At 40.1% G+C, this 24,431-nt stretch overlaps 1 protein-coding gene across 1 annotated transcript; it reads right to left on the bottom strand.

Annotated features, from left to right (window-relative positions):
- Nucleotides 1–249: 249 nt before the first annotated feature.
- LOC122735949 (ceramide synthase 4-like) lies at nucleotides 250–23,795 on the bottom strand. Its single transcript, XM_043977851.1, has 10 exons — nucleotides 23,623–23,795; nucleotides 19,734–19,851; nucleotides 18,221–18,339; nucleotides 17,981–18,038; nucleotides 15,748–15,798; nucleotides 10,633–10,725; nucleotides 9,919–10,047; nucleotides 2,710–2,816; nucleotides 1,191–1,347; nucleotides 250–402 (listed from the first exon to the last, which is right to left on the bottom strand). Exons 1-10 carry the CDS (start codon nucleotides 23,793–23,795, stop codon nucleotides 250–252), a joined length of 1,158 nt encoding a protein of 385 aa, XP_043833786.1.
- Nucleotides 23,796–24,431: the final 636 nt, after the last annotated feature.

Below are 24,431 nucleotides of genomic sequence, written 5' to 3'. Positions count from 1 at the left end.
CCATAAAATCCTCACCAGAGATATTCCATCCTTCCTCCTCTCACCCTGAAGTCCAGTAAAGGTGGGACAGAGAGACAGACACAGGGAGACAGAAGTGAAGGGCCCCCATCCAGCTCAGGACTTATTCTATGGAATCCATGTTCAATCAGAATCTGAGATATTTCCCAGGATGACTCGTTCTTCAGGTAGTCACAAGACCAGTCATCCAATCTTCACTGAGCTGGACTAGGTTATGCCACTGGGATGAGCTCAGTGGGAAGCCAGCCAGTCCCTCGAACTCCCCCGCATTCGAATGTCTGTGATGGCATTGAACTGGAGTCTTCCATTGCTCTGCTGTCTCATTGCCAACTGCTCATCACTCATGTCCTCTTCTTCTATGTCACTCCTCACATCATTCTTCACCTGAAAACCAGAGGGACAATCAATCAATCTTAAGCCCCTACCCTGCACCCATCACTGCGCAAAACAATGGAGAAACCAAGAAAAAAATGCAACAGTTCCTGACCTCAAGGGTCTTCCATTCTATAAGGAGAACCAGCCTGCACTTAAAAAAAAGTGTATACAGAATATATGCAATATAAGTAGACAAAGAAATTTTGGGATAAGTGGCAGTAGAAGTTGGGGGTGGGGAGGGAATCAGGCAATGCTTAATTTAGGTGATGCTTGAACTGAGTCATAGAAAAAATAAGAAATTCTAAGAAGTAGATGTGAGGGGGAATTACAATTTAGGCATGGTGAGGGGGGGGCGCAATATGTGGAAAGATATAGAGATGGAGTGTCCTGGGTGAGGGATATCAAGAAGGCCAGTTTGACCAGACAGAATTGTGAGTAAAGCAATGGGAGCAATATATAGTGAGGCTGGGAAAGTAGATTAGGGTTGAATGGTCTAGGGTTTTCAATGACAAATAGTCTCTGCTTTCTTTTGGTGGTAATAGGGATGCTCACTGTTACCTTGTCATTGATGCTGCTTACCTTTTGCTCTCTAGACCACTGGACCTTGCATGAGCCCTGATGCTGTGTGAAACTTAAAACCCCCTTTCCCTGATTTTCAGCATAGGAACAATGCCAGGCCTGAACCTCCATGCTCTCCTTGCATCTTCAATACCATTCCAATATGCCCCCCTTTCTCCTCTGCTGATGGTCATGGGTTGGGGGTAGGGTAGGTGAGCCAGGGCAAGGTTTGTACCTACCTGGCCCTCTGATAAAAGCTTGTAGAACATTCGGAGAATGAGGAAAAACCAGAAGGCATTGAGACCCTGCAGGACCATCAGGAGGGCATTGGCAAAATAGTATCCAAAGAAGACCTGGTAGTTAGTCAGGAAAGTGTAGTAAGTGGTGTAGAGGACTCTGCAAGAGAGAGAAAGAGAGAAAGAAACTGAGGGTCACAATGTGGGAAGGGGGAAAAAGCAGGATACAAGGGCTCAGATATGTTAGTCACCAGAAACAACCCCCTTACTCCCAAAGAGATGGGAGGGACAGTGTGACAAGCCACTGGAATGGAGGAAGAACATCCTAAAAGGACCACTGGCCTGACCTTATCATATCTTTCTCACACATAGAAAGACTTGTCAGGCAGGAGGCTCATTCCTCTTTCTTTCTTTTTCTTTCTTTCTTTTTTAGCGTTTTATTTTCCCCAATTACATGTAAAAACAATTTTTAACAATCATTTTGAAAACTTTGAGTTCCAAATTCTTTCTTTTCCTGCCTCTCCTCTCCCTCCCCCATTTAGAAGGCAAACAATTTGATATAGGTTACACATATGTAGTCATACAAAACATTTTGATATGTCATGTTATAAAAGAAAACATAGACCCCACAAAACTCAAGAAAAATAAAGAAAGTAAAAAAAATTATGCTTCAATATGTATTCAGACACCATCAATTCTTCATCTGGGAATGATTTTCTATCATAAGTCCTTCAGAGTTCTCTTGGATCATTGTATTGCTGAGAATAGCTAAGTCATTCACCTGCTGATCATCTTATATATTGCTGTTACTTTGTACACAGTACATTTCACTTTGTATCAGCTATGTAAGTCTTTCCAGGTTTTTCTGAGGAGCATCCTTCTCATCATTTCTTATAGCACATTAGAATTCCACTCATAATCACATTATCACCATTTGTTTAGCCATTCCCCAATTGATGGGCATCCCCTCATTTCCAATTTTTGGCCACAGAAAAGAGCTGCTATAATAATTTTGTACATATGGGTCCTTTTCCCTTTTGTTTTTTTGTCCCTCTTTGGATGCAGATCTAGTAGTGCTACTGCTAGGTCAAAGAGTATGTATGGTTTTATAGCCCTTTGGGCATAGTTCCAAATTGCTCTGCAGAATGGTTGAATCAGTTTACAACTCCAGAAACAATGCATTAATGTCTCATTTTCTCTACATCCCCTCAAATATTTGTCATTTTCCTCTTCTGTCCTATTAGCCAAACTAATAGGTTTGAGGTAGTACCCCAGAAATGGTTTTATTTGCATCTCTCCAATCAATAGTGAGTTAGAGCATTTTTTTCTAAATGGCTATAGATAGGTTTGATTACTCCATCTGAAAACTGTTCATATCTTTTGATCATTTATCAATTGGGGGATGACTTGTATTTATTCCTCTTTCTAGGAGGCAGCTCTTGGCAACAAAAGGTCCCCAGCACTCAGACCCTTTTCCTCCTCCCTGCCCTTATCCCACCCCACCTCTTAGGACCAGGCTCACTTGATTGGGAAGAGAATGAGTCTGCTAACGAAGAACACCAGGGCAAAGAGGATGAACATTATGTCCCGAGCTTGCCTCCACTGTGCGTAAATTAGCATCTTACATGCCTGGAAGGAGATGACAGAGGGAATTTTGGTAACACATAAACCCAGAGTTGGGAGGGGCCTCAGATGATATCTAGTACAACCTACACTTGTCCAAGAGTCCCTCTAGATAAGTAATCATTTCACTTGAAGGCCTACAATGATGGGGAACTCACTACATCTTACAGTTAATGCATTCTACTTTCGCAGTGCTCTGAACCTTAGGAAGTTTTTAAAGATGCCCCTTAGAAGGTGGCCTGAATTTCAGGACATTGACCAGTGAGAAAAAACCCTACCACATCATTTTAATTTTGGGTAGGACAGAGCTGTCACAGGATAAACACACGGATGGGTTGTGACATTCATCATAAATCTATTCCCCTCAAATTCACCCCTCTCCAGGACTTCTCCATTTCTTTCAAAGGCAACACATTTCTGGTCACTCAGATTTGAAATCTCAATGTCAGTCTTGACTCCTCACTTTTGCCATTACTCCCCACATATATATCTAAGCAGATGCCACAATATTTCTCATCTACATCCTCTTACCTCCAGCCATCGAATGAGGATTAGTTCCTCTTGTCTGGATTACTGTAAGCAGTCTCCTAATTGGATCCCGTCTCAAGTCTCTCCCCAGTCTAATCTATTCTCCACTGAACTGCCAAAGTAATCTTACTAAAATACAGGTCTGACCATATCACTCCCTTACTCAAAAAACTCTAGTGGCTCCCTATCACCTCCAGGACAAAATATAAATCTTGTGTTTGGCATTCGAAGCCCTTCAGGACCTAGCCCCAACTTACTTTTCCAACCAGATTATTCACCTTCCTGCAATCTACTCTAACTAAGCTGGCCTATTTTCTGTTTTTCAAACTCATACAAAAAATAATTAAAATGTACAGATAATAAGAATAGCTAGCATATATAATATACACATATAGCACTTTATAAACATAATTTCATTTTATCTTCACAGTCACCCTGGGAAATAGGTGCTATTGTTATCTCCATTTTACAAATGAGGAAACTGAGGCAGAGGTTAAGTGACTTGCCCAGGGTCACAGGCAGGACTTGAACTCAGATCTTCTTAACTACAGATAGAATACATTAGCCACTGGGCCACCTAAGGTATGAAACCACCATAAATCTAGTACTCTTTGTAGTGTTGCAATCACAGACAATTCACTTTTTCTTTACTTTTGCATTGACACTGCTTTGTTCATTGACAGTTATGACATTGTTATATTTCTTATCTCTTAATAAAGCATTATATTTTCTTTTGAAAAGAAAACAAATCTGCTTGACAAGATACACTGATCTAATTAATTGATTAATTACTAGATAAAGACAGAGATAAGGCCTGGATCTGTGATGAGGAAAGGATCTGTGGGATAAGGAAATCACCACTATCAATCAATTCAGGTTGGTACCTTTGTCTAGAGCAGCGGTGTCAAATCCAAATAACAAGAGTCACTGAACCAATGTCAGGATTCCTCAGCTGTATATTGGCTTAGAAAACCACATATGAATATTGCTTATGGTCTACAGTATTTTTATTTACTTTGTCAAATATTTCTCATTTACATTTAATCTGAATCCTACTGCAATGTAGAGTATTGCTCACTACCAACTCTAGTTTAGAGTACTGAAAGATTTAGAGACTTCCCCAAGGTCACAGAGCCAGTATGTGTCAGAGGTGAGACCTGAAGCCAGGGTTACCTGGATTTTAACTCAGCTCTTTCTTACTAATAAGGCATACACAGAATTTAAAAAATGAAGCATATTCAGTCACATTGCTCTTCAGGGAATAACTTTTTTGTACATTGATAATTTTTAAATTTTTATTTCATTTTTCTCTTCCTTTCAAAATTTTATTTCATGTGTTTTGCAATGTTTTAATGAGTACAAAGGGACATGCAAATAATTAATTTTTAATTTTTTTTTATTTTTGAAGGGCAATGAGGGTTAAGTGACTTGCCCAGGGTCACACAGCTAGTTAAGTGTCAAGTGTCTGAGGCTGGATTTGAACTCTGGTCCTCCTTAATGCAGGGCCAGTGCTTTGTCCACTGCGCCACCTAGCTGCCCCAAATAATTTATTTTTAAAAACACACATATGGAGAAGATGCAAGCTCAAAAAATGTTTTTTCCAAGAGGAATGTGAGCTAACAAGAGCTTGTTTTCTTTTTCTGTGCTAGATATTCTCAAGTTTGACAATTCTTTAAATTTCTGCCCAACTATTAACAGTCCTCAATGGAAAAAGTGTCTTTCTCCCTTCAAGGGAAATGGGGGCAGCACTAGCAGGTGGGGGCTAGGAACAGCCTTCTTTTCAAGGTGGTGCTTGAACTGAGTTTTGAAAGAAGCCAGAGATTCTATGAAGCAGAGGTGCGGATGGACAAAGCATTTCAGGCCAGAGAGACTGCCAGGGCAAAAGCCAAGAGGCAGGAAATGAATGTTGTGTGTGAGGAACACAAGTAGGCCAGCATGAATGGACCATACAGTTCATGATGGGGAATACAGTTTAATTAGACTGGAAAGATAGTAAGAGGCCAAGTTCTGAAGATTTCTAAATACCAAATAAAGATCTTTTTATTTAATTACTAGGGGTGACAGCTAGGTGGCACAGTGGATAGAGTACAGGCTTGGAGTCAGGAAAATTCCTCTTTCTGAGTTCAAATTTGACTTCAGAAAATTACTAATTTTGTGACCCTGGGCAAGTCATTTAAACCTGTTTGTCTCATTTCCTCATCTGTAAAATGAGCTGGAAAGTGAAATGGCAAACTACTACTATATCATTGCCAAGAAAATCCCATATGAGATCACAAAGAACCATATATGACCAATAAATGACTAAACAACAAAAAACAAAATAAGATAATAGGGAGCCACTGGAGCTTCCTGTATAGTGAGGGTGATGTAGTCTGAATTTCACTTAAGGGAGAATCCATAGCTCATGAGGATGATTGGAGGTGGGGAGATATGAGTCAGAGAGACCAGTTTTTAAAATTTTATTATTTATTTAAACATTCATTAATTTTTTGAGTTCTAAAGTCTCTCCCTCCCTCCCACCAGTCTTCCACTTATTGTGAAGGCAAGAAACATGATATAAATTATACATATGAAATCATGCAAAACATGTTTCCATGTTAGCAATGTTACAAAAAAGAAGAAAAAGAAAGTGAAAAAATTATATTTCAATGTGCATTCAGACTCCATCAGATCTTTCTCTGATGGTGAGCATTTTTTCATTAATAAATCCTTTAGAACTTGGCTTGATCCATTATAGTGATCAAATAGCTAAAGCATTCACAAATTGTTCATCCTTATGATATGACTGTTACTGTGTACAAAGTTTTCTTGGTTCTGCTTACTTCACTTTGCATCAGTTCAGATAAGTTTTCCCAGGTTTTTTCAGAAACCATCCTATTTATCATTTCTTATAGCACAATATTCCATCACAATCATATACCACAACTGTTCAGACACTATCCGATTAATGTGAATCCCCTCAGTTTCCATTTCTTTGCCACCACAAAATGAGCTGCAATCAATATTTTTTATACATATAGATCCCTTTCTTTTTTCTTTGATCTTGTTGGGGTATAGATTTAGTAGTGGTATTGCTGCATCACAGTTTTATAGTCCTCTGGGCAATATTCCAAATGGCTCTCCAGAATGGTTGGATCAGTTCACAACTCTGTCAACAGTGCATTAGTAGGGGCAGCTAGGTGGTGCAGTGGATAGAGCACCAGCCCTGGATTCAGGAGGACCTGAGTTCAAATCCAGCCTCAGACACTTAATACTTACTAGCTGTGTGACCCTGGGCCAGTCACTTAACCCCAATTGCCTCAGCAAAAAAACAAAACAAACAAACCCCCCAAAAAGTGCATTAGTATCCCAAATTTTTCCATATTCCCTCCAGCATTTGTCATTTTCCTTTTCTGTCAAATTAGCTTATCTGATAGATATGAGGTGGTATCTCAGAGTTGTTTTAATTTACATTTCTCTAATCAATAGTGATTTAGAACATTCTTTCATATGACTATAGAAAACTTGGATTTCTTCTTCTAAAAACTGCTTCTTCATAGCTTTTTAACATTTATCAATTGAAAAATTACTTGTATTCCTATAACTTTGATAAAATTCTCTACATATTTGAGAAATGAGGCTTTAATCACAGAAACTTGCTGTAAAATTCCCCTACCCCAACTTCCTGCTTTCCTTCTAATCTTGGCTGCATGTGCTTTATTTATGCAAAACTTTTTAAATATAATGTACTAATAATGATCTATTTTACATCTTAGGATCCTCTTGTTTGGTCACAAATTCTTTCCTTATCCACAGATCTAACAGGTAAAATTGTCCATGCTCCTCTAATTTGCTTATGAGATAAGTAAGTTTTTCTTTCTAAATTATGTAGCCATTTTGACCTCGTGTTGGTATATGGTTTGAGACATTGGTCTATACTTATTTTCTGCCAAACTGCTTTCCATTTTTCTGAGCAATTTTTGACAAAAGTGAGTTCCTGTGCCAAAAGCTTGACTCTTTGTGTTTATCAAACATTAGATTATTATGGTTATTTACTACTACATATAATGTACCTAATCTATTCCACTGATCTTTCACTCTATTTCTTAGCCAGCACCAAATTGTTTTTGATGATCTGGTACACCTTCCACATTTTTTTCACTGATTCCCTTGATATTCTTGACCTTTTATTTATTTATATTTATATTTCTAGTACAATATTGAATAATAGTGTTGATAATAGGCATCCTTGCCTTATCCCTGATCTGAATGGGAAGGCTTCTAACTTATCCCCATTAAAAATCATGCTTGTTGATGGTTTTAAATATAATTTTAAGTAAAATTCTATTCATTCCTATGCTTCCTAATGTTTCTAATAGGAATGAGTTTTGTATTTTATCAAAAGTTTTTTCTGCATGTTATGACATAATCATATAATTTTTCTTGGTTTTGATATTGATGTGGTCAATTATACCAATAATTTTCAAAATATTGAATCAGCACTGCATTCCTATAAATTCCATGTAGTCATAATGTATTATTTTTGTGATATTTACTGTAATCTCCTTATTTTTTATTGAAAATGTTTGTATCAATAATCACATGTACTTGGTCTATAGCTCCCTTTCTCTCTTTTTACACTTCCTATTTTAACTCTAATTGTGCCATAAAAGAAATTGGGAAGGACTGCTTTGCCTATTTTCCCAAATAATTTACATAGTACTGGAAACAACTGCTTTTTAAATGTTTGGAAGAATTCATTTATGAATTCATCAGGTCCTAGGGATTTTTCCTTACAGAGCCCACTGATGACTTGTTTAATTTCTTTTTCTAAGATATAGGGGTGTTTCTTGTTTGTTTTGTTTTGTTTTGTTTGTGGGGCAATGAGGGTTAAGTGACTTGCCCAGGGTCACACAGCTAGTAAGTGTCAAGTGTCTGAGGCCAGATTTGAACTCAGGTCCTCCTGAATCCAGGGCCAGTATTTTATCCACTGTGCCACCTAGCTGCCCCCTAAGACATAGTTTTAAGTATTCTACTTCCCCTTCTGTTAATCTGGGTGATTTGAAAATTTATAAATATTCATCCATTTCACTTGGATTGTCAGATTTATTGACAATTGGGCAAAAATGCTCCTAGTAAGTACTTTAATTTCATCTTCATTGGTGGCGCATTCACCTTTTTCATTGATACTACTGATTTGTTTTCTTTTAAAAATAAAATTAATCAATGGTTTATCTATCTTATTGTGTTTTTTTAAATCTAGTTATATTTATTAGTTCAATGGGTTTTTTAACTTTGAATTTTCTTAATCTTTCCTTTGATTTTCAGGATTCACAATTTGGTGTTTAATTGAGGAATTTTAATCTAATTTTTTGCTAGCTTTTTAAAATTGCATTCTCAATTCATTGATCTGTTCTTTCTCTATTTTATTGATGTAAACATTTAGAAACACAAAATTTTTCCTAAGCAGTGCTTTGGCTACATCCCATAGATTTTGGTATGTTCTCCCAAAGTTGTTATTTTCCTTGATGAAATTATTTCTATGATGTATTCTTTGATCCACTTATTCTTAAGGATTAGGTTACTTAGTTTCCAATTAATTTTTAATCTCTGTTTCCATGGCCCTTTACTGAATGTAATTTTTATTGTGTCATGACCTGAAAAGGATTCATTTAATATTTCTGCCTTCCTGCATTTAGTTGTGAGGTTTTTATTCCTTAATACATGATCAACAAGGGCACAAGTGGAACAAATGTCCAAGACCAAAAGGATACTCACTATTTTATTTTATTTTTTTTGGTGAGGCAATTGGGGTTAAGTGACTTGCCTAAGGTCACACAGCTAGTAAGTGTTAAGTGTCTGAGGCCAGATTTGAACTCAGGTCCTCCTGACTCCAGGCCAGTGCTCTATCTGCTACACCATCTAACTGCCCCAATACTCACTATTTTTGTACTATTTAATATGGATCAAACCATGCTATCCTTTTTTATTAGGTTTCCTATCTTTGTATGTATCACTTGATGAAGTCCTTTGAATGTTGTACCTTTATCCTAATGATCCTCAAAAGCTCTATGTTTTTAATTGGGTGATTTTGGTGTCATTGTATTTCTTGGGAATATTTGTATCACATTATAGCAAAATTAACTATTTACTAATGCATATTTGGAGGTCTTTTCCATCAGACATTCCCTGTGATAGGGAAATAAAGAGCTCTTCTATGCCTATTACCCATAGACTATAATGATTTTTTTTTAAAAAGGGATGCAATTAGCATGCCTTCTCCTCTATTTTGTGCTAGACCCTAAATATGAACTATAGGCAACCTTTGTTTTTTAAAGATTTCCCTGTACTTTTATATTCTGGTAGGGGCAGAGCCTGTCTCTGTAGGGTCATCCCCATTTCCCCCAGGAATGGAGTCAGGTCTACATGAGCCTTGAGTCTCTACTTCTGTTAGGGACCCCTGGGTCACCAGGAACAATGGACTACAATAATGGTGAGGGAATTTAGGGACATCTCTGTTGCCTTCTCTGGGGCTGTGGCCTCTGCACACATGAGGCTTATAGGGACTCAGGCTCTACTCCTCTAACCTGGGCTCACTCACCTCCATGAAGATATCTGACACATCATGTAGCAGCAGCACCAGGGCACCAATGTGAACAAAGTTGGCAGAATAGGAGAATAAGATCAAAGTGATAGTAACAAAATGGTGGATGACCTGCTCCTTGAAGTCCTGGGAAGAGGAGGGCAGTCATGAGGCCAGGACCTTAATTACTTCCCAGAGGATATAGCCAATTTTGCCTATGCTCAGCATGAGACTGACCCACAGTCTAGGTATACCATTCCTCCCACCACTTCTGCCCTGAGTACGTGATAGTCCTCTTGGGGAAGGTTCAAGTCTTTTAAGGGGATGCAGAGATTGAGGTGAGGTACAAGGAGGAGATGAAGGGAATAAGGTCAAGTGCTGACATCATTGTGGAGGGAGAGCTGGAGATTGGGTTAGATATGGTAGGAGCTCCAAAGAGAGCACCTTACTATTAAATGGAACAGAACAGAATTGACCCCTAAGCTTATGGCCACCTTATATGGTTTCCCACAGAGTCCACCAAGTTCAGATAAACCAGGTCTGACCTTACTGCTTCCATGGGGGACAAGGCCCTATGCTTGGGCCATTGACTGGCCTTCAGGGCTAGAACCAAGCATGTCACTTTTCTCATGGGGGCAGACACTAGCAGCCAGGCTCTTTTTCCCTCTACTCTTCTCCCTTGACTGGGAAGACAAGAGCTATCCCCATTACCTGTACTCCCTCCAGACTCACCTTCCTCTTCACGTCGAGAGACAGAGTAAGCAGCAAGGAGAGGTAGAAACTGAGCTCCAAGAGGTACCACCAGTATATGGCAGGCTGCAGAGGCTGAGGGTCAAAGCAGCCACTCGGTCATTGGTGTTGCTCATAGATAGACACAAGGTTCAACAAGGAAATAACTGTTTAGGAACTCTGGTACCAAATGGTACCAAACAACCATGATTACACCAGTTCCTCCAGCCATGCTAACCTATGGCCTATATATATGCCAATCTTCATAAATCAGGTCATGCCCAGCAATGAAACAATCAACAAGCATCTATTAAACTTACCTATCATATGTCAGGCACTGAACTAGGTACTGGGAATACAAAGGCAAAATTGAAACAGTTCCTGCCCTTAAGAAGCCTACATTCTATTAGGGGAAACAATATGTGCATGCACATACTCACACAGTACATACATTCACAATACATACATATACACATATGTATATAGTACATATGTATGTACATACAATCAAAATAGATACATGGCAATTTGGGGGGAAAGACACTAGCAGCTGGGTAATCAAGTAAAGCTTCAAAAAGAAAATGTCATTTGGACTGAGTCTTGAAGGATTGTAGCGATTCCAAGATGTGGAGGTAAGGAGGGAGTGCATTCCAAGCACAAGGGACAAGCATTGAAATGGGAGAGGAAGAACCATGTATGAAAAGAATAAGAAGTCCAGTTTGGCTGGATCATGAGGAGGAGGAATATACAATAAAGCTGGAAAGGCAGGTAGAGGCAAGGTTGTTGCCTTTAAATAGGAAACACTGTAGTTCATCTTTGACCTTTGAGGTATAAGAGAACCTTGAATTAGGACCTGATATAGTCATACCAATCTCTCTGACAACTGTATGTAGGATGGACTGTAATAGGGAGAGACTTAAGATGGGGAGGTCAATGAGGAGGCTAATGTAATAATCTAGGTTAGTGGTGATAAGAGCCTGTGACTGTGTGAGTGGAGAAAAGGGCACAGATGGAGCAGGTGTTGGGGAGGTAGAAACAAGATTTAGGAAGCGATTGGATATGGGGAAGGGAAAAGGAAGTGTTCAGAATGATGACCACATGAAATTGAAAATCTCAGTTGGAAGGATGGGGCTGTTGTCAACAGAATAGGGAAGTTTGGAAGACAGATTGGTTTTGAGGGAAAGATAATGAGTTGTGTTTTAGACATGTTGAGTCTGAGATTCATGTGGGTCATCCAGCATGAAAGGTCCAAAAGGCAGTTGGAGATGTGTGATTAAGGCTCAGGAAAGAGAGACTAGGGCTGGGTATATAGATCTAGTAGTCATCAGCATAGAGATGATGATTAAACCCAGGGCCCTGATGAACTACACCAATATTATATTAATAATTATAATATAATAATTAATAATAATAATAACTGACATTTATATAATGCTTCAAGATTTGATAAACACTTTACATATGTGATCTCACTTAAGCCTAATAACAACCCTGGATAGTAGGTGCTATAATTATCTGCATTTCTCCAGACAGAAACAGGGCTAAGTGACTTGCCCAGGGTCATAGCTAGGAAGTATCTGAGATGATATTTGAACTCAGGTCTTCCCAACTTCCAAGTCCAGCATGCTAAACCTAGCCATCAAGAGAAGAGGGCTCAACACAGAGCCTTAGAAGTAAGGGGTGGCTGGGGCAGCTAGGTGGCGCAGTGGATAGAGCACTGGCCCTGGAGTCAGGAGGACCTGAGTTCAAATCCGGCCTCAGACACTTAACACTTATTACCTGTGTGACCCTGGGCAAGTCACTTAATCCCAACAACAAAACAAGAAGTAAGGGGTTGGTTACATGGATGATAAGTCAAGAAAAGAAACCAAGGTGGAAGGTTAAGACACTTGGTAGAAAAAACAAGGCAATTAGATGGCCCAGGGAATAAGTGCTGAACTTGGAGGTGGGATGCCCTTAGTTCAAATCCTACTTCAGACACTTACTAACTGTGTGACCTTGGAGAGGTCACCATCTCTTTCAGTATCAGTTTCTTCACTTGCAAAATGAGGATGATAATAGTACCTGCTTTGCAGGGTCATTGAGAGTACCAAACAAGATAACATAAGTTAAGCCCTTTGCAAACTTTGAAGTATTACCTGAATGCTATTATTATTATTACTATTATCATTGAGAAAGCAATTTCACAAAACCCAAAGGGAAGAGACCATCCAGGAAGAGAGAGTAGTGAACAATGTTAAAGATTTCAGTCAAGAAAAATGCAGATTTTTTACAGACCATTAGATTTAGTAATTAAAAAGTTACTTTGGACAGAGCAGTACAATTGAGTAATGAGGTCAGATACTAGATTGCAAATGACTGGAGAGAAATGGAAGTAGGTTGAGGGGATGATAGGGTCTTGTAATAGTTTCCTTTTTGGTTTTTTGCGGGGCAATTGGGGTTAAGTGACTTTCCCAGGGTCACCAAGCTAGTAAGTGTCAAGTGTCTGAGGCTAGATTTGAACTCAGGTACTCCTGAATCCAGGGCCGGTGCTTTATCCACTGTGCCACCTAGCTGCCCCTAGTAATAGTTTCTTAATGAAGGAATGGACTTGAATATGTTTGTAGGTAGAGGGAAAAAGAGAGATTACAGATTAAAGAATAGATTATTAGGGAAGAGTTTGTTGAAGGAGAAAAATGGGATAAGATCAAGGGAACCTGAGGAGGAGTTGGCTTTAGTTAGAAAACCCATCTCTTTATCAGACACTAATATGGAGGAGAAAATAGGGGATAATATGAAGGGGTTTTGATATATGGGCAAAGGAAAAAGGAAGCTCATGGTGAATGTCTTCATTTCTCAGTAAAATATTGGACAATTCTTCCTCTGAGTCAGGATATAGAGAGGGGGTGGTGTGGGCAGATCAAGGAGAGAAGAAAAGAATTGGAGCAGCTGTTGTGGAGAATGCCAAAGACAATCAGTTGCAAGGAGGAGATTGCAGTGAAGTCATAACTGAAGTCACAGAAATAACACTAAGCTTTTTTTTTTTTTCCTGAAGAGGTTAGAAGATTGGAAATTTAGGGAAATGCTGCAGAGTTAACCTAAAAGTTAGACAAGCATTTGAAAAAAATATCTCAGGATATTCTTCTAGAAAAGATAAGAGATGTTAGTTACTAACTGGTACAGTTAGGTGGATTCAGAGATGGTTGAGTGGCCCTACTCTGAGTGGTCATTCAGTCACAGTTTGACAGTGACTTGGAAAGAGGCCTCCAGTGAGATATCCCAGCATCAACGCTTGGCCCTGCACTGTTTAACATAACATTTTTATCAATGGCTTGAATAAGGCACAGATGGCAGGCTGACAAAATTTCAGCTGACACCAAGTTGGAGGGGTAACTAGCCAATTTGATGACAGGATCTGAAGAAATCTTGATGGTCTAGGATATCTAGATAAAACTAAGACGATGAAATTTATGATGGACAACCATAACGTCCCTTTTAAATTTTTTATAAAGTCTTAAAAGTTAAAACATAAAAGTGTAAAAAAATCAATCTCATCAATACAATGTGGGGTAGAGATAATTAATTATCAATTGGTATCATTAGGTGTCAATAGAAATCAACCTGAAAAATATCTGAAGATTTTAGTGGATGTAAACTCATATGAGTCAGCAATGTAATGAGGCAACCAAAAGAATTAATTTAATATTAGTGTAAATTATGAGAGGAACAATATTTCACAATAATCAAGTCGTTTTGCATGTAATTATGGAGCAATTTGTTGAAGGAAACAGGAGGGGCTGAAATCAAAGGAATATGCATAGGGGTCGGCCTTGGTGAGAAGACTCATCTCTTCATCAGAGATATATAGAAGGGGAAAAGAGCATGAGGTTAAGGGATTTGGGGATGTGGACAAGGGAAAAAGAAGGAGCTAAGACAAATGGCCTCTTTTCTTTTTTTTTTTTTAAATGAAGCTTATTATTATTTTTAGTGAGGCAATTGGGGTTAAGTGACTTGCCCAGGGTCACACAGCTAATAAGTGTTAAGTGTCTGAGGCCAGATCTGAACTCAGGTACTACTGACTCCAGGGCTGAATGGCCTCTTTATCAATTAGGGATAGGACAAGGTCCTCTGCTTATTCAGGATGTGTGAAGCGGTTGATGTGGGCAGCTCAAGGAGACAAGAAAAGAATTGGGACAACTTCTGTAGAGAATGCCTGAGACAATCAGTTGTGAGAAGGGAAGGAATTACAATCAGTCTGATTTGGCCACTTGTATGCTTATTTTCTAGGTGTCATATTTTAGGAAAGACACTAAAACACTGGAGAATAATCAGGATGGTTATGGACCTTGAGATCACATCATGATCAATTTTTTAAATTGAGTATGCTTAGCTTGGAGAAAATAAAATAAAAAGAGAACATGGTTAATATCTCCAAATACTTGAAGGGCCATCATATGGAAGATGACCCCAGAGGGAAGAACTAGAATCAATGGAAGAAAGCTACAGAGAGCCAGATTTAGATTTGATCTAAGACCAAAATTCCTATCAAAGACAGTTGTCCCAAAGTAGAGAGGGATGCCTTGAAAAGTAAGAAGTTTGCCCTTCTTGGAGAATTTCAAGCAAAGGCAATGCAACCATTTTTTGAGTAATTATGGAGGAACATTTTGTTCATTATGGACTAGTCCACCGAGCCCCTCTGGTTCTTTCCATTGTTGAAATTCTATGATTCAGGAGGGTAGAGGAGGAATAGGAAGAGGGGGAGGGTGCGCAGCAAGTACATTCACTTTTGGTCACGAGGGAGCATAATGGATGGTATACTGGACATGGAGTCAGGAAGACCTTGGTTCAAATACAGCCTTAGACACTTACTAACTGTGTGACCTTGAGTAAGTCATTTGACTGCTGTCTGCCTCAGTTTCCTCATCTGTAAAATGATGATAATCATAGTATCTCCCTGAGAGTTGTGAAGATCAAATTATACAATATATTTAAAGTGCCTTGTGAACCTTAAAATTCTATATAAATGCTAGCTTTCATTGTCATCATCGTCGTCATCGTCATCGTCATTATCATCATCTTCCCCAGGGCTTGTTTCGGTGGACAAATCTGGTACTTGCCCTTGGCCGGGTTATTGCTTACCTTCTTTGGGTATCCATTCCAGACTGTCTCTGGCTGACCAAACCAGGTTTCCTGAAAGAAACAAGGGACGTGTCCTAGACACAGGCTCCTCCCCATAGCTTTGAGCCTTCCCCTAGAGAACTGTAAGTGCTCAATAGCAGTGATTGAATTTCTACCTTACATTATCTTCCATCCTTATCCTGATCTCCCCAGATTCAGAACAAGTTAGAATCAAACTTATGAGATATAACCCCTGACCCTTTGTTCCTTTCTAAATCCCCCCAGGCCATTAGTATCTGGTCTCTGTAAGGTCTAAAATGGCTAGGGATGGGTGAGAGAGGTCTTTTAAAGTAAGAAGCTACATGATTGGACCATTTAACTCATCTTTTCTCTCTCTGTGTCTCTCTGTCTCTGTGTTTATTTATCTCTGTGTGTCTCTGTCTCTCTCTGTGTGTTTTAGCAGTGTAATATGGCAGCCAAACAAGCCAATTGTACATTGGATTGTCTTAAGAGAGGCGTAGCTTCCAGGAATAGAAAGGAGCAGCCCTGCTGTATTCTGTCCTCATCAGACCTCATCTGGAGGGTTGAGTACAGCTCTACACACCATAGTTTAAGAAGTACATGGATAAGGGGGTGGCTAGGTGGCACAGTGGATAAAGCACCGGCCCTGGATTCAGGAGGACCTGAGTTCAAAGCCGGCCTCACACACTTGACACTTACTAGCTGTGTGACCCTGGGCAAGTCACTTAACCCCCATTGCCCCACAAAAAAAAAAAGTACATGGATAAGCTGGGAAGCGTTCAGAGGAGGGCAGTAAGAAAAAGTAGGTGAATTTGTCGAAAATATGGTGTCTATATGGTTTAATGTGTGATAAGCCTCAAAAGATAGATTGAAATAAAACTGGTAAGGACTTTATAGGGCAAGGAGAATAATTTGTATTTTATCTTAAAGGCATTAGAGACCTATTTAAGTTTCTTGATGAGAGAAGTGACATAGTCAGACAGGAGCTTTAGAAACATCTGTGTGGAGGATGGACCGTTAGAAAGGAGGCACTGGAGGTCACATAACCAATTAGGAGGCTATTGCAAAGTGGGGAGCAGAGGTGATGAGGGTCTGAATTAGGGGGGCAATGGTGGGATTGGGGAGATGATCTTAAGAGATGTGAGGACTTCTTTCCCATATGGATTGGACAAGATGTCTGATAAAGTTCCTTCCAATTCTCAATTCTGGGATTCTGGGATTCTGGGATTCTGGGATTCTGGGATCCATTCTTTCTTTCTTTCTTTTTTTTTTTTTAGTGAGGCAATTTGGGTTAAGTGACTTGCCAGGGTCCACACAGCTAGTAAGTGTTGAGTGTCTGAGGCCGGATTTGAACTCAGGTACTCCTGACTCCAGGGCTGGTGCTTTATCCACTGCGCCACCTAGCTGCCCCTGGATCCATTCTTTTTTGCTTCCTTCCCTCATCAAGCCTGGCCTTGCTCCATCTGAAACCCTCACTTCTGTGATTAGGTGGGCTGTTTCTTTTTTAAGTTCCTATCTCATCACCCTGTCTATAGGTCAAACTTACCAGTCTAGTTACATCACCCCTAGAGAGTGTGACCTTGCCTCATCCATTCCTAATACCACAGGTGCTGTGGCAAGGTACACAGGTGCAAGGCAAGGTAGTATAAGGTAGTATAAGAGGATGTAGGACAGTTCAGGGTTGATGGAGGAGATATGGATTTGGAGCAAGGGAGGGATGGGATGACAATAAAATAGACAGAAGAGAAGGGAACATGGTGAGAGAGAAAGACCGGAGTGATAAAGTATATATGGAGAGTGTAAGTGGGCAGAGAATGGAGGAACTGCATAAAGAAAAGAATCAAGGGAATGGGAGTGGAAAAGATTAGGGGACAGAGAGGACAAGGGATGAAGATGGGGAGAAAGATAGAATGAGAGATGGAGAAGACAAAATATCATAAGGGGCAAAAGGAGAGGGATGATGAGTGTCAGGAAATGGGAATAAAGAGAGTGGGAAGGGACAGAAAGGATGGGGAAAACAAGAAGGACAAGGTGAATAATGTGGGAACAGGGAATAAAGAGGAAAGAGCGAGAGAAGATGAGGGAATAGAAGTGACTGGAAGAAGATGGAAGAGGATGGATGAGCAGAAAGAGGCAGAAAGACAAGGATGATAGAAATGGAGAGATAGGGAGTCAAATGTGGAGATAGGGAGTCAAATGGTCATGTTGTGGGGATGGTACAGGACATACTCACATTGTAGAAGATGAGCAAGCCATCGAAGAAAGAAGTGGAGTAAAATAAAAATTTCCAACTGAAAATACAGAACAGGGGTAGAGATAAATGGATGAAGTCATATTGTTGGGGGTGGGAGGGAGTGGGTAGAGAGATGAATAAATGGGGCCCCTGGTTTCCAAGAGAGTCCTGTTCCCATGGCCCAGTGATCCAAGTCTAGGTACCTTGGAGCTAGTCTTCTATCAAGTCCAAACAACTCACCAGGCTTCAGAGAATTTCTTGCTCATTAATGGTCTCTCTTGATTTCTGCGGCGTCGAAACCAGCGCTGGACTTGCCTCACAGAGAGGCTACACTGGCTGGCTAGCTGATTCAGCTCATCCTGGGAACAGCAAGAGAAGATTAGGGTTAGTGCAGACAAAGGGAGCACCTTAGCTTCAGGTCACTCTCCAATCCCCTAAGGTCATATCATCTTCCTAAGCAAAGAGTGCCCAAGAGCACAGCAGGGGGCATGTTTCCTTCCAAAGGGTTTAAGCCTAGTCTCCAAGGGTAGGGTCCAAGGAGCTTCTTCCTCCCCCTCAGTTGGAGTGCAAATCCCCCAATAAAAGTATTCCCCAAGTCATACCCTGGCCCCTGCCAAAGCCTTGTTGTCCCTTGGCAAAGAGTAGGTCCACAGTGTGGCAGAGTCTGTGAAACCAACATACTAGGTACTAGCTTACGTTCTATTAGGGGGAGACACTATATGTACATATAACTAAATACAAGTCAGATGTAAATAAATACAAAGTAACTTCAGGAGAATATTAATAATTGGGAAAATGAAGGAAAGTTTCTTTAAGGAGGTAGAAGCCTTGAGTGGAGTTGGGGTTTCTACAATGAAGAAATGAGATCATTCCTAGAGAAGAAGGAGAACATGCAAGATATGGAATACAGCCTATACAATGGTATGGGGGTGGGAGATAGAACATTAGATACAAATAACAGTGAGTAGGTGAATTTGGCTAGAACAGAGGGTGTGGGGTAAAAATGTGCAATAAGTCTTGAGAAGCAGATTGGAGTCCAATTGTAAAGGGAATTCCAGGTCAAAAACAACTCTTTGTATTTAACTGGAGTCAACAGAGAGTCGTCCAGAGGAGCAGAGAGGTGGCACAGTCACATATGAGCTTTAGGAAAGTCTCTTTGGTTACTGTGTAGAGCACAGACTGTGGAGGGGAAGACAAAGAAGGAGGCCATTGTAATAGTGGGGGTGGGTAGGACACAGGTAGTGAGGGCCTGGATTAAAGTGGCTGTGGGAGGTGGAGGAGTGGAGAGAAAAGAATGGTTTCAGGAGATTTTACAGAAACAGTCAACAAGACTTGACAAATGATTGAACATGGAGATGAAATATTGGAAATGACTCTTGGGGACAAAATCATGTCTATAGAACATAGAATGGGAAATCTGGGAATGACTTCAGAGATCATTCCCCCCATTCTACAGATGAGAAAACTAAGTCTTCAAAGAAAAGTCAAGTGACTTGACTAAGGTCACAAAATAAATCAGTGGCAGAGGTGAGATTAGAAACCAGGTCTAGTGAACTCTTAATTCTCTTTGAGGCTAGAGGTTGGTAGAACTTGATGCTCAGAGTAAGTTTCACCCTCTCTACAAGAAACAGGAACACAGAGAACAAGTGTCTGAGTAAGCCACCCATCTCCCCCACTTCTTATTCAAGGACCAGGGGATGGAGACTTAAACCTTACAGGATCCTTAATGGAATCCAAACCTGGGCCCACTCACCTTTTTGGGATTCTTATTCTGGGTCCGGAAAAATGACTCCAGGATGGGATTGGGAGTAGCCTTGATCCTGAGGGGGTCATGTATACCCAGGGCTTTGCTCAAGTTTAGACCTATGATCCTGTGAGGAGACAGGAGGAGCTGAGTACACAAGAACTCTCCCATTTATTGCCCTTTGGGAGATTTCTGCCCAATTGTGCCCACCAACTCACGTACCACAGCTAAATTGGCATAGCCTGGATGGAGCATAGGAAGAGGATGTATGAAGAGGAAGGAGTGCCTAGGGGACACATATGAGATGCTTAGCCTGGGGAGAAAGAGCATTATATATTCTCCTTAGGGAAGGACCTTGTGGGCTGTCAGGAGAGGGGGCAGGAATATCCCTTTCAGTGGATCAGATGAGTTCCCAAAGATGCTGGGGTCACAGCCAAAGAGCAAACATTTTTGCCTTCTGAAATTCATTAAGCATTTAGTAAACACCTATTGTGTATCAAGCCAAGTGCCCAGTGTTTGAGGGAGAGACATATTTTAATTAAGACATTATCCTTGCCCTTAAGAAACTTATGGTCCAGTATGGAAATAAGGCACTCATATAGATTTCCATAATATTTTATAGTAAGTTTTTCAAAGCAGTAAAAGAAAAGGGTACCTTCTGAGGTGAAGGCCATTACCAATTAGGGATGAGGGAGGAAAGGAAGTCAAGGAAGTCTTCCTGGAGAAGGTGCCTTTAGTTCTAGACTTCAAGGCTGATGAGGGAAGAAAGCAAGCTCATGAGTAAGGATTACATAAGGGTCTTCAGGGGAGCAGTGTTCTACAATATGGCTGGAACTGAATACATGGGGTTGAAAAATGCTAAGGCACCACTCCATTTCTTTTTTTGTTTTGTTTTGTTTTTTTGTTTTTGTTTTTTGCTTTTTGGTGAGGCAATGGGGGTTAAGTGACTTGCCCAGGGTCACACAACTGGTAAGTGTCAATCGTCTGAGGCTGGATTTGAACTCAGGTACTCCTGACTCCAGGTCCGATGCTCTATCCACTGCGCCACCTAGCTGCCCCAAATTTTTTTGTTTTGTCTTGTTTTGTTTTTTTGTTTGTGGGGCAATGAGGGTTAAGTGACTTGCCCAAGGTCACACAGCTAGTGTCAAGTGTCTAAGGTCAGATTTGAACTCAGGTCCTCCTGAATTCAGGGCTATCTACTGCGCCACCTAGCTGCCCCCACTCCATTTCTTATGGCTCAATAATATCTGATCATATTTGCATGACTGGGATTCCCTGCGTTTGCAAATGAAGGAGTCAGGAATGGAGGTGAAAAAGAAGCAGAGCCAAGCAGAAACCTACCCATGGGCATAGTTTGCCTATCTTTTTCAACCCAATCATCAACATGGGAACAACTGGAGATATTTAGTGTTGTTTGTTTTTGTTTGTTTTTTGTTTTTTGTTTTGTTTTTTGAAGGGCAATGAGGGTTAAGTGACTTGCTCAGGGTCACACAGCTAGTAAGTGTCAAGTGTCTGAGGTCGGATTTGAACTCAGGTCCTCCTGAATCCAGGGCCAGTGCTTTATCAACTGCGCCACCTAGCTGCCCCCGATATTTAGTGTTAAAAAAACTAAGGAACTCTGATCTCCAGAGCTATTTGACAATCATTAAGTAGACAAACATCATCTGATTTAGAGCCAAGCCTTCGAATAGAAGAAGTTGTTACCAACAGAATGCTCTCTTTAAGCTGGCATGAGGTTTCTGACATAAGGGACCAAGTCAGGTAGCATAAGTTGTCTAAAGAGAAGAGATGGTCTGGGCATTCACTGCCAGGAAGGCACTGCTGGGTTTTTTTTTTTCTAAAGAATTTTCCCCTTGGGCTGAAAATTTCCTGCCAGGTAAATGAAAAGTTTTATTAGGAAATAAAACAAGGGAGGTTCCTTCTAGTCCTAGAACAAGGACTTTTCTGGAAAAAAAAAAGTAAAGGAAAAAAAAATCTTGGCAGATTGGTAGTGAGGAAGTTAAGTCAGAAGCTGGAAGTGTTAGAAAGACTACAGCCAAACTAGAAGACCATAGTCCTGCGGGGACCAGGGAACCAGGCGGCCAAAAGATAAGCATTTGACAGGGACTATAAAACACTGCAGTATGGGCCAGGACTATTCAGTAGCCTGTGAGACCTATGTCAGGGAGAGACAACATCTGCAACCCAGCAACACCAAAGATAAGAGATGCCCTTCCACACAAATAACCTACATGTGTAACTCCCCATATATCTTACATATATGTGTCCATTCTTTCCATTAATATGGTGTATTATGGGGAGACTTGGTCCCAAATATGTGGGGTTACTTTTCTCTCCCTAAAATCTTATTAAATGCTTTAGATATGAACTAGCTATGTGTTCTGGCTGACTATTAATGGTGAACACATCAGTGGGGGCTCAAGAGCTAAATATGTTAGGGGAATAGATATACAGAGTTCCTTGAACCTAGGGCATCCATCCACTGGAGGATCCTCAATGGAGTTGAGGGGCTGCCCAAAGGAATTAAACAAATATTATAATCTGACAAGATTTTAGAGGAAAATAGTTGTAAACCTACTTTCAATGGTGTGATATGGTGAAAAGAATGTTACATTTGGAATTAGAGGACCCATCTTGGAATCTCTGCTCTGTCACACATTCTGTGAACCCAGGCAAAACACCTTACTTCTTTGGGCCTCAGTTTTCTCTCCTGAAAAAATGATATGGCTGGACTAAAAGGAATATATGTTGGTGATCCAAGGGAAATCTTCTTGTAACACAACAGGATGAAATGGGTGTAAGCAAAACTAAGCACAAGGACACATAATAGACTCAAAAGAAGGGCATAATAATTAATGGCAAAGAAATAAATGGAAGAAAATGAAAACATAACAATTACAACCATGAAAAATTTTTTCATTAAATATCTTTGATAAGGTCTTCTCTACAAGATATAGTGAGAACTAATATAGATACAGAAAACCAGAACAGTCTGGCAATAGATAAGTCATCAAAGGATTTGACAAACTGTCCTAAAAAGAATTACAAATAGCCAAATAGAAGATTGCTCCATGTCACTAATAATAAGAGAAATGCCTAGCAAACTAACTCAAATGTCTCGCTTCATACCCATCAAAACAACATAATGACAAATGATAGAAATTGTAAATGATGGAGGGGCTGAATTAGTTCAAAAACTTTGGGAAGAAATTTGGATTAATGCTATAAAGGTCACTAAACCACTGATACCATTTGACTTAGATATCACATTGCTTGTGACCTAAGGGTACCATAAGTGTTCTAAGGGTGGCAATGACATAAGGAAAGATCTCATATATAATAAAATCTCAATAACAGCACATTTTTGGTAGCAAATAAAAAACCAGGAAACATAATAAGTTCCCGTTGATTGGGGGACTAACCAAATAAATTCTAGTATGTGAATTTAATGAAATATTATTGTTAAACAAAATGTTGAATTTGAGGAATTTAAAGAAACTTGAAAAACTTGACTCAACTAATGCAGAAGGAAGTAAAACTCCTAAGAAGAATGTGCACAATGACTACAATAATGTAAAGAGATTTGAATATTAATTAATTTTATGACAAATCTTGCCTCCCTTCTCCTTGGAAGAGATGAAGACATTAACTGGTCCCTGCCTTCCTTATAGATGTGGGGACCTATGGATGCAGAATGTCGCATACATTATCAGGTGTGATTGCTGCATTGGTTGGTCTTGATTAACTTTTTTTCTTTGTTACAAGGGAAAGTATACACTAGTTGGGTTCGGAAGAGGGGAGGGCATCTCCTAAAAGAACCATAAAAACAAACAGCTTCAACGAAATTTTAACTTTTTTTAAAAGGGGGTAAAGGGAACCCCCCCTACAGTTGACTCACCTCTCAGTGGCATATCTGATGACAATTAAGACAAATGTCAGGGGAATGGCTGCCAGCAGGTCCTTGGGATGAGGGTATGTGATGCCATCTGAATCTTCCAAATCAGCCCATGTGTACCCCGGGGGAATCCAATACTCAGACTTCCAAAATGACTCATACAGAGTAGCCAGCATCCTAAGGGTAAGACATCAAATGTCTCACTCAAGAGGGACCAGCAAGGAAAAGCATGTGTTGATTATTCAAAAATTAGTTTACAAAGTCAGTGCACCAGATCATCAATTTCAGAAACAGAGAAATGTCATAACATAAGATACTTTGAGGAAGTCTAACCACTTCATCTTACAGATAGAGAAACTGAGGTGTCAAAATAGGAGGAGACTTACTCAAAGTCACATGGTGAGTCAATGACAGAGCTGAGCCTTGAACCCAGGTCTCCTGATTCTCTGTCCAGTACTATTTCCACTGCAATTGCCACCCAAATGCCCTAGAAGTTCAGTGGTAGGGGTCTGGCTAAGACCCCATTGGCTAGGTGGTTCTCATCTAACATGCTGGCTTCTGTCTAAATCTTCCTTGGCCTAAGAGCCCTAAGGTACCCCAGTCTGTCCAGCACCTGCTTTAAGCAGATTAGCTCAAGCCAGCCAGTGCTGTTTCTGATGTGACCATGGATTGTCAAGGTATCAGAGACTGGGGAAGACAGCTTCCCAAGGAGGGAAAACAGATCCTGGAACCCAAATCTGGCAAGGCCCATAGAACTCAGAAAGCCAGAGGTGGTAGACCCTTGGTGAATGTCAAAGGTGAGAGAATCCTTA

Source organism: Dromiciops gliroides, chromosome 1 (assembly GCF_019393635.1).
Source record: "Dromiciops gliroides isolate mDroGli1 chromosome 1, mDroGli1.pri, whole genome shotgun sequence".
NCBI lineage: Eukaryota > Metazoa > Chordata > Mammalia > Microbiotheria > Microbiotheriidae > Dromiciops > Dromiciops gliroides.
The sequence above is the reverse complement of the archived record's forward strand: the minus strand, read 5'-3'. Positions and strand labels throughout refer to the sequence as shown.

Coding starts and splice junctions, on each gene's coding strand:
- LOC122735949 (XM_043977851.1), bottom strand. CDS start 23,795: ATGCTGGCTACTCTGTATGAGTCATTTTGGAAGTCTGAGTATTGGATT. Junction 18,340..19,733: donor AGAATAAGAATCCCAAAAAG/GTGAGTGGGCCC, acceptor TGCTGTTCCCAG/GATGAGCTGAATCAGCTAGC. Junction 403..1,190: donor AGCTTTTATCAGAGGGCCAG/GTAGGTACAAAC, acceptor TCTGGTTTTCAG/GTGAAGAATGATGTGAGGAG.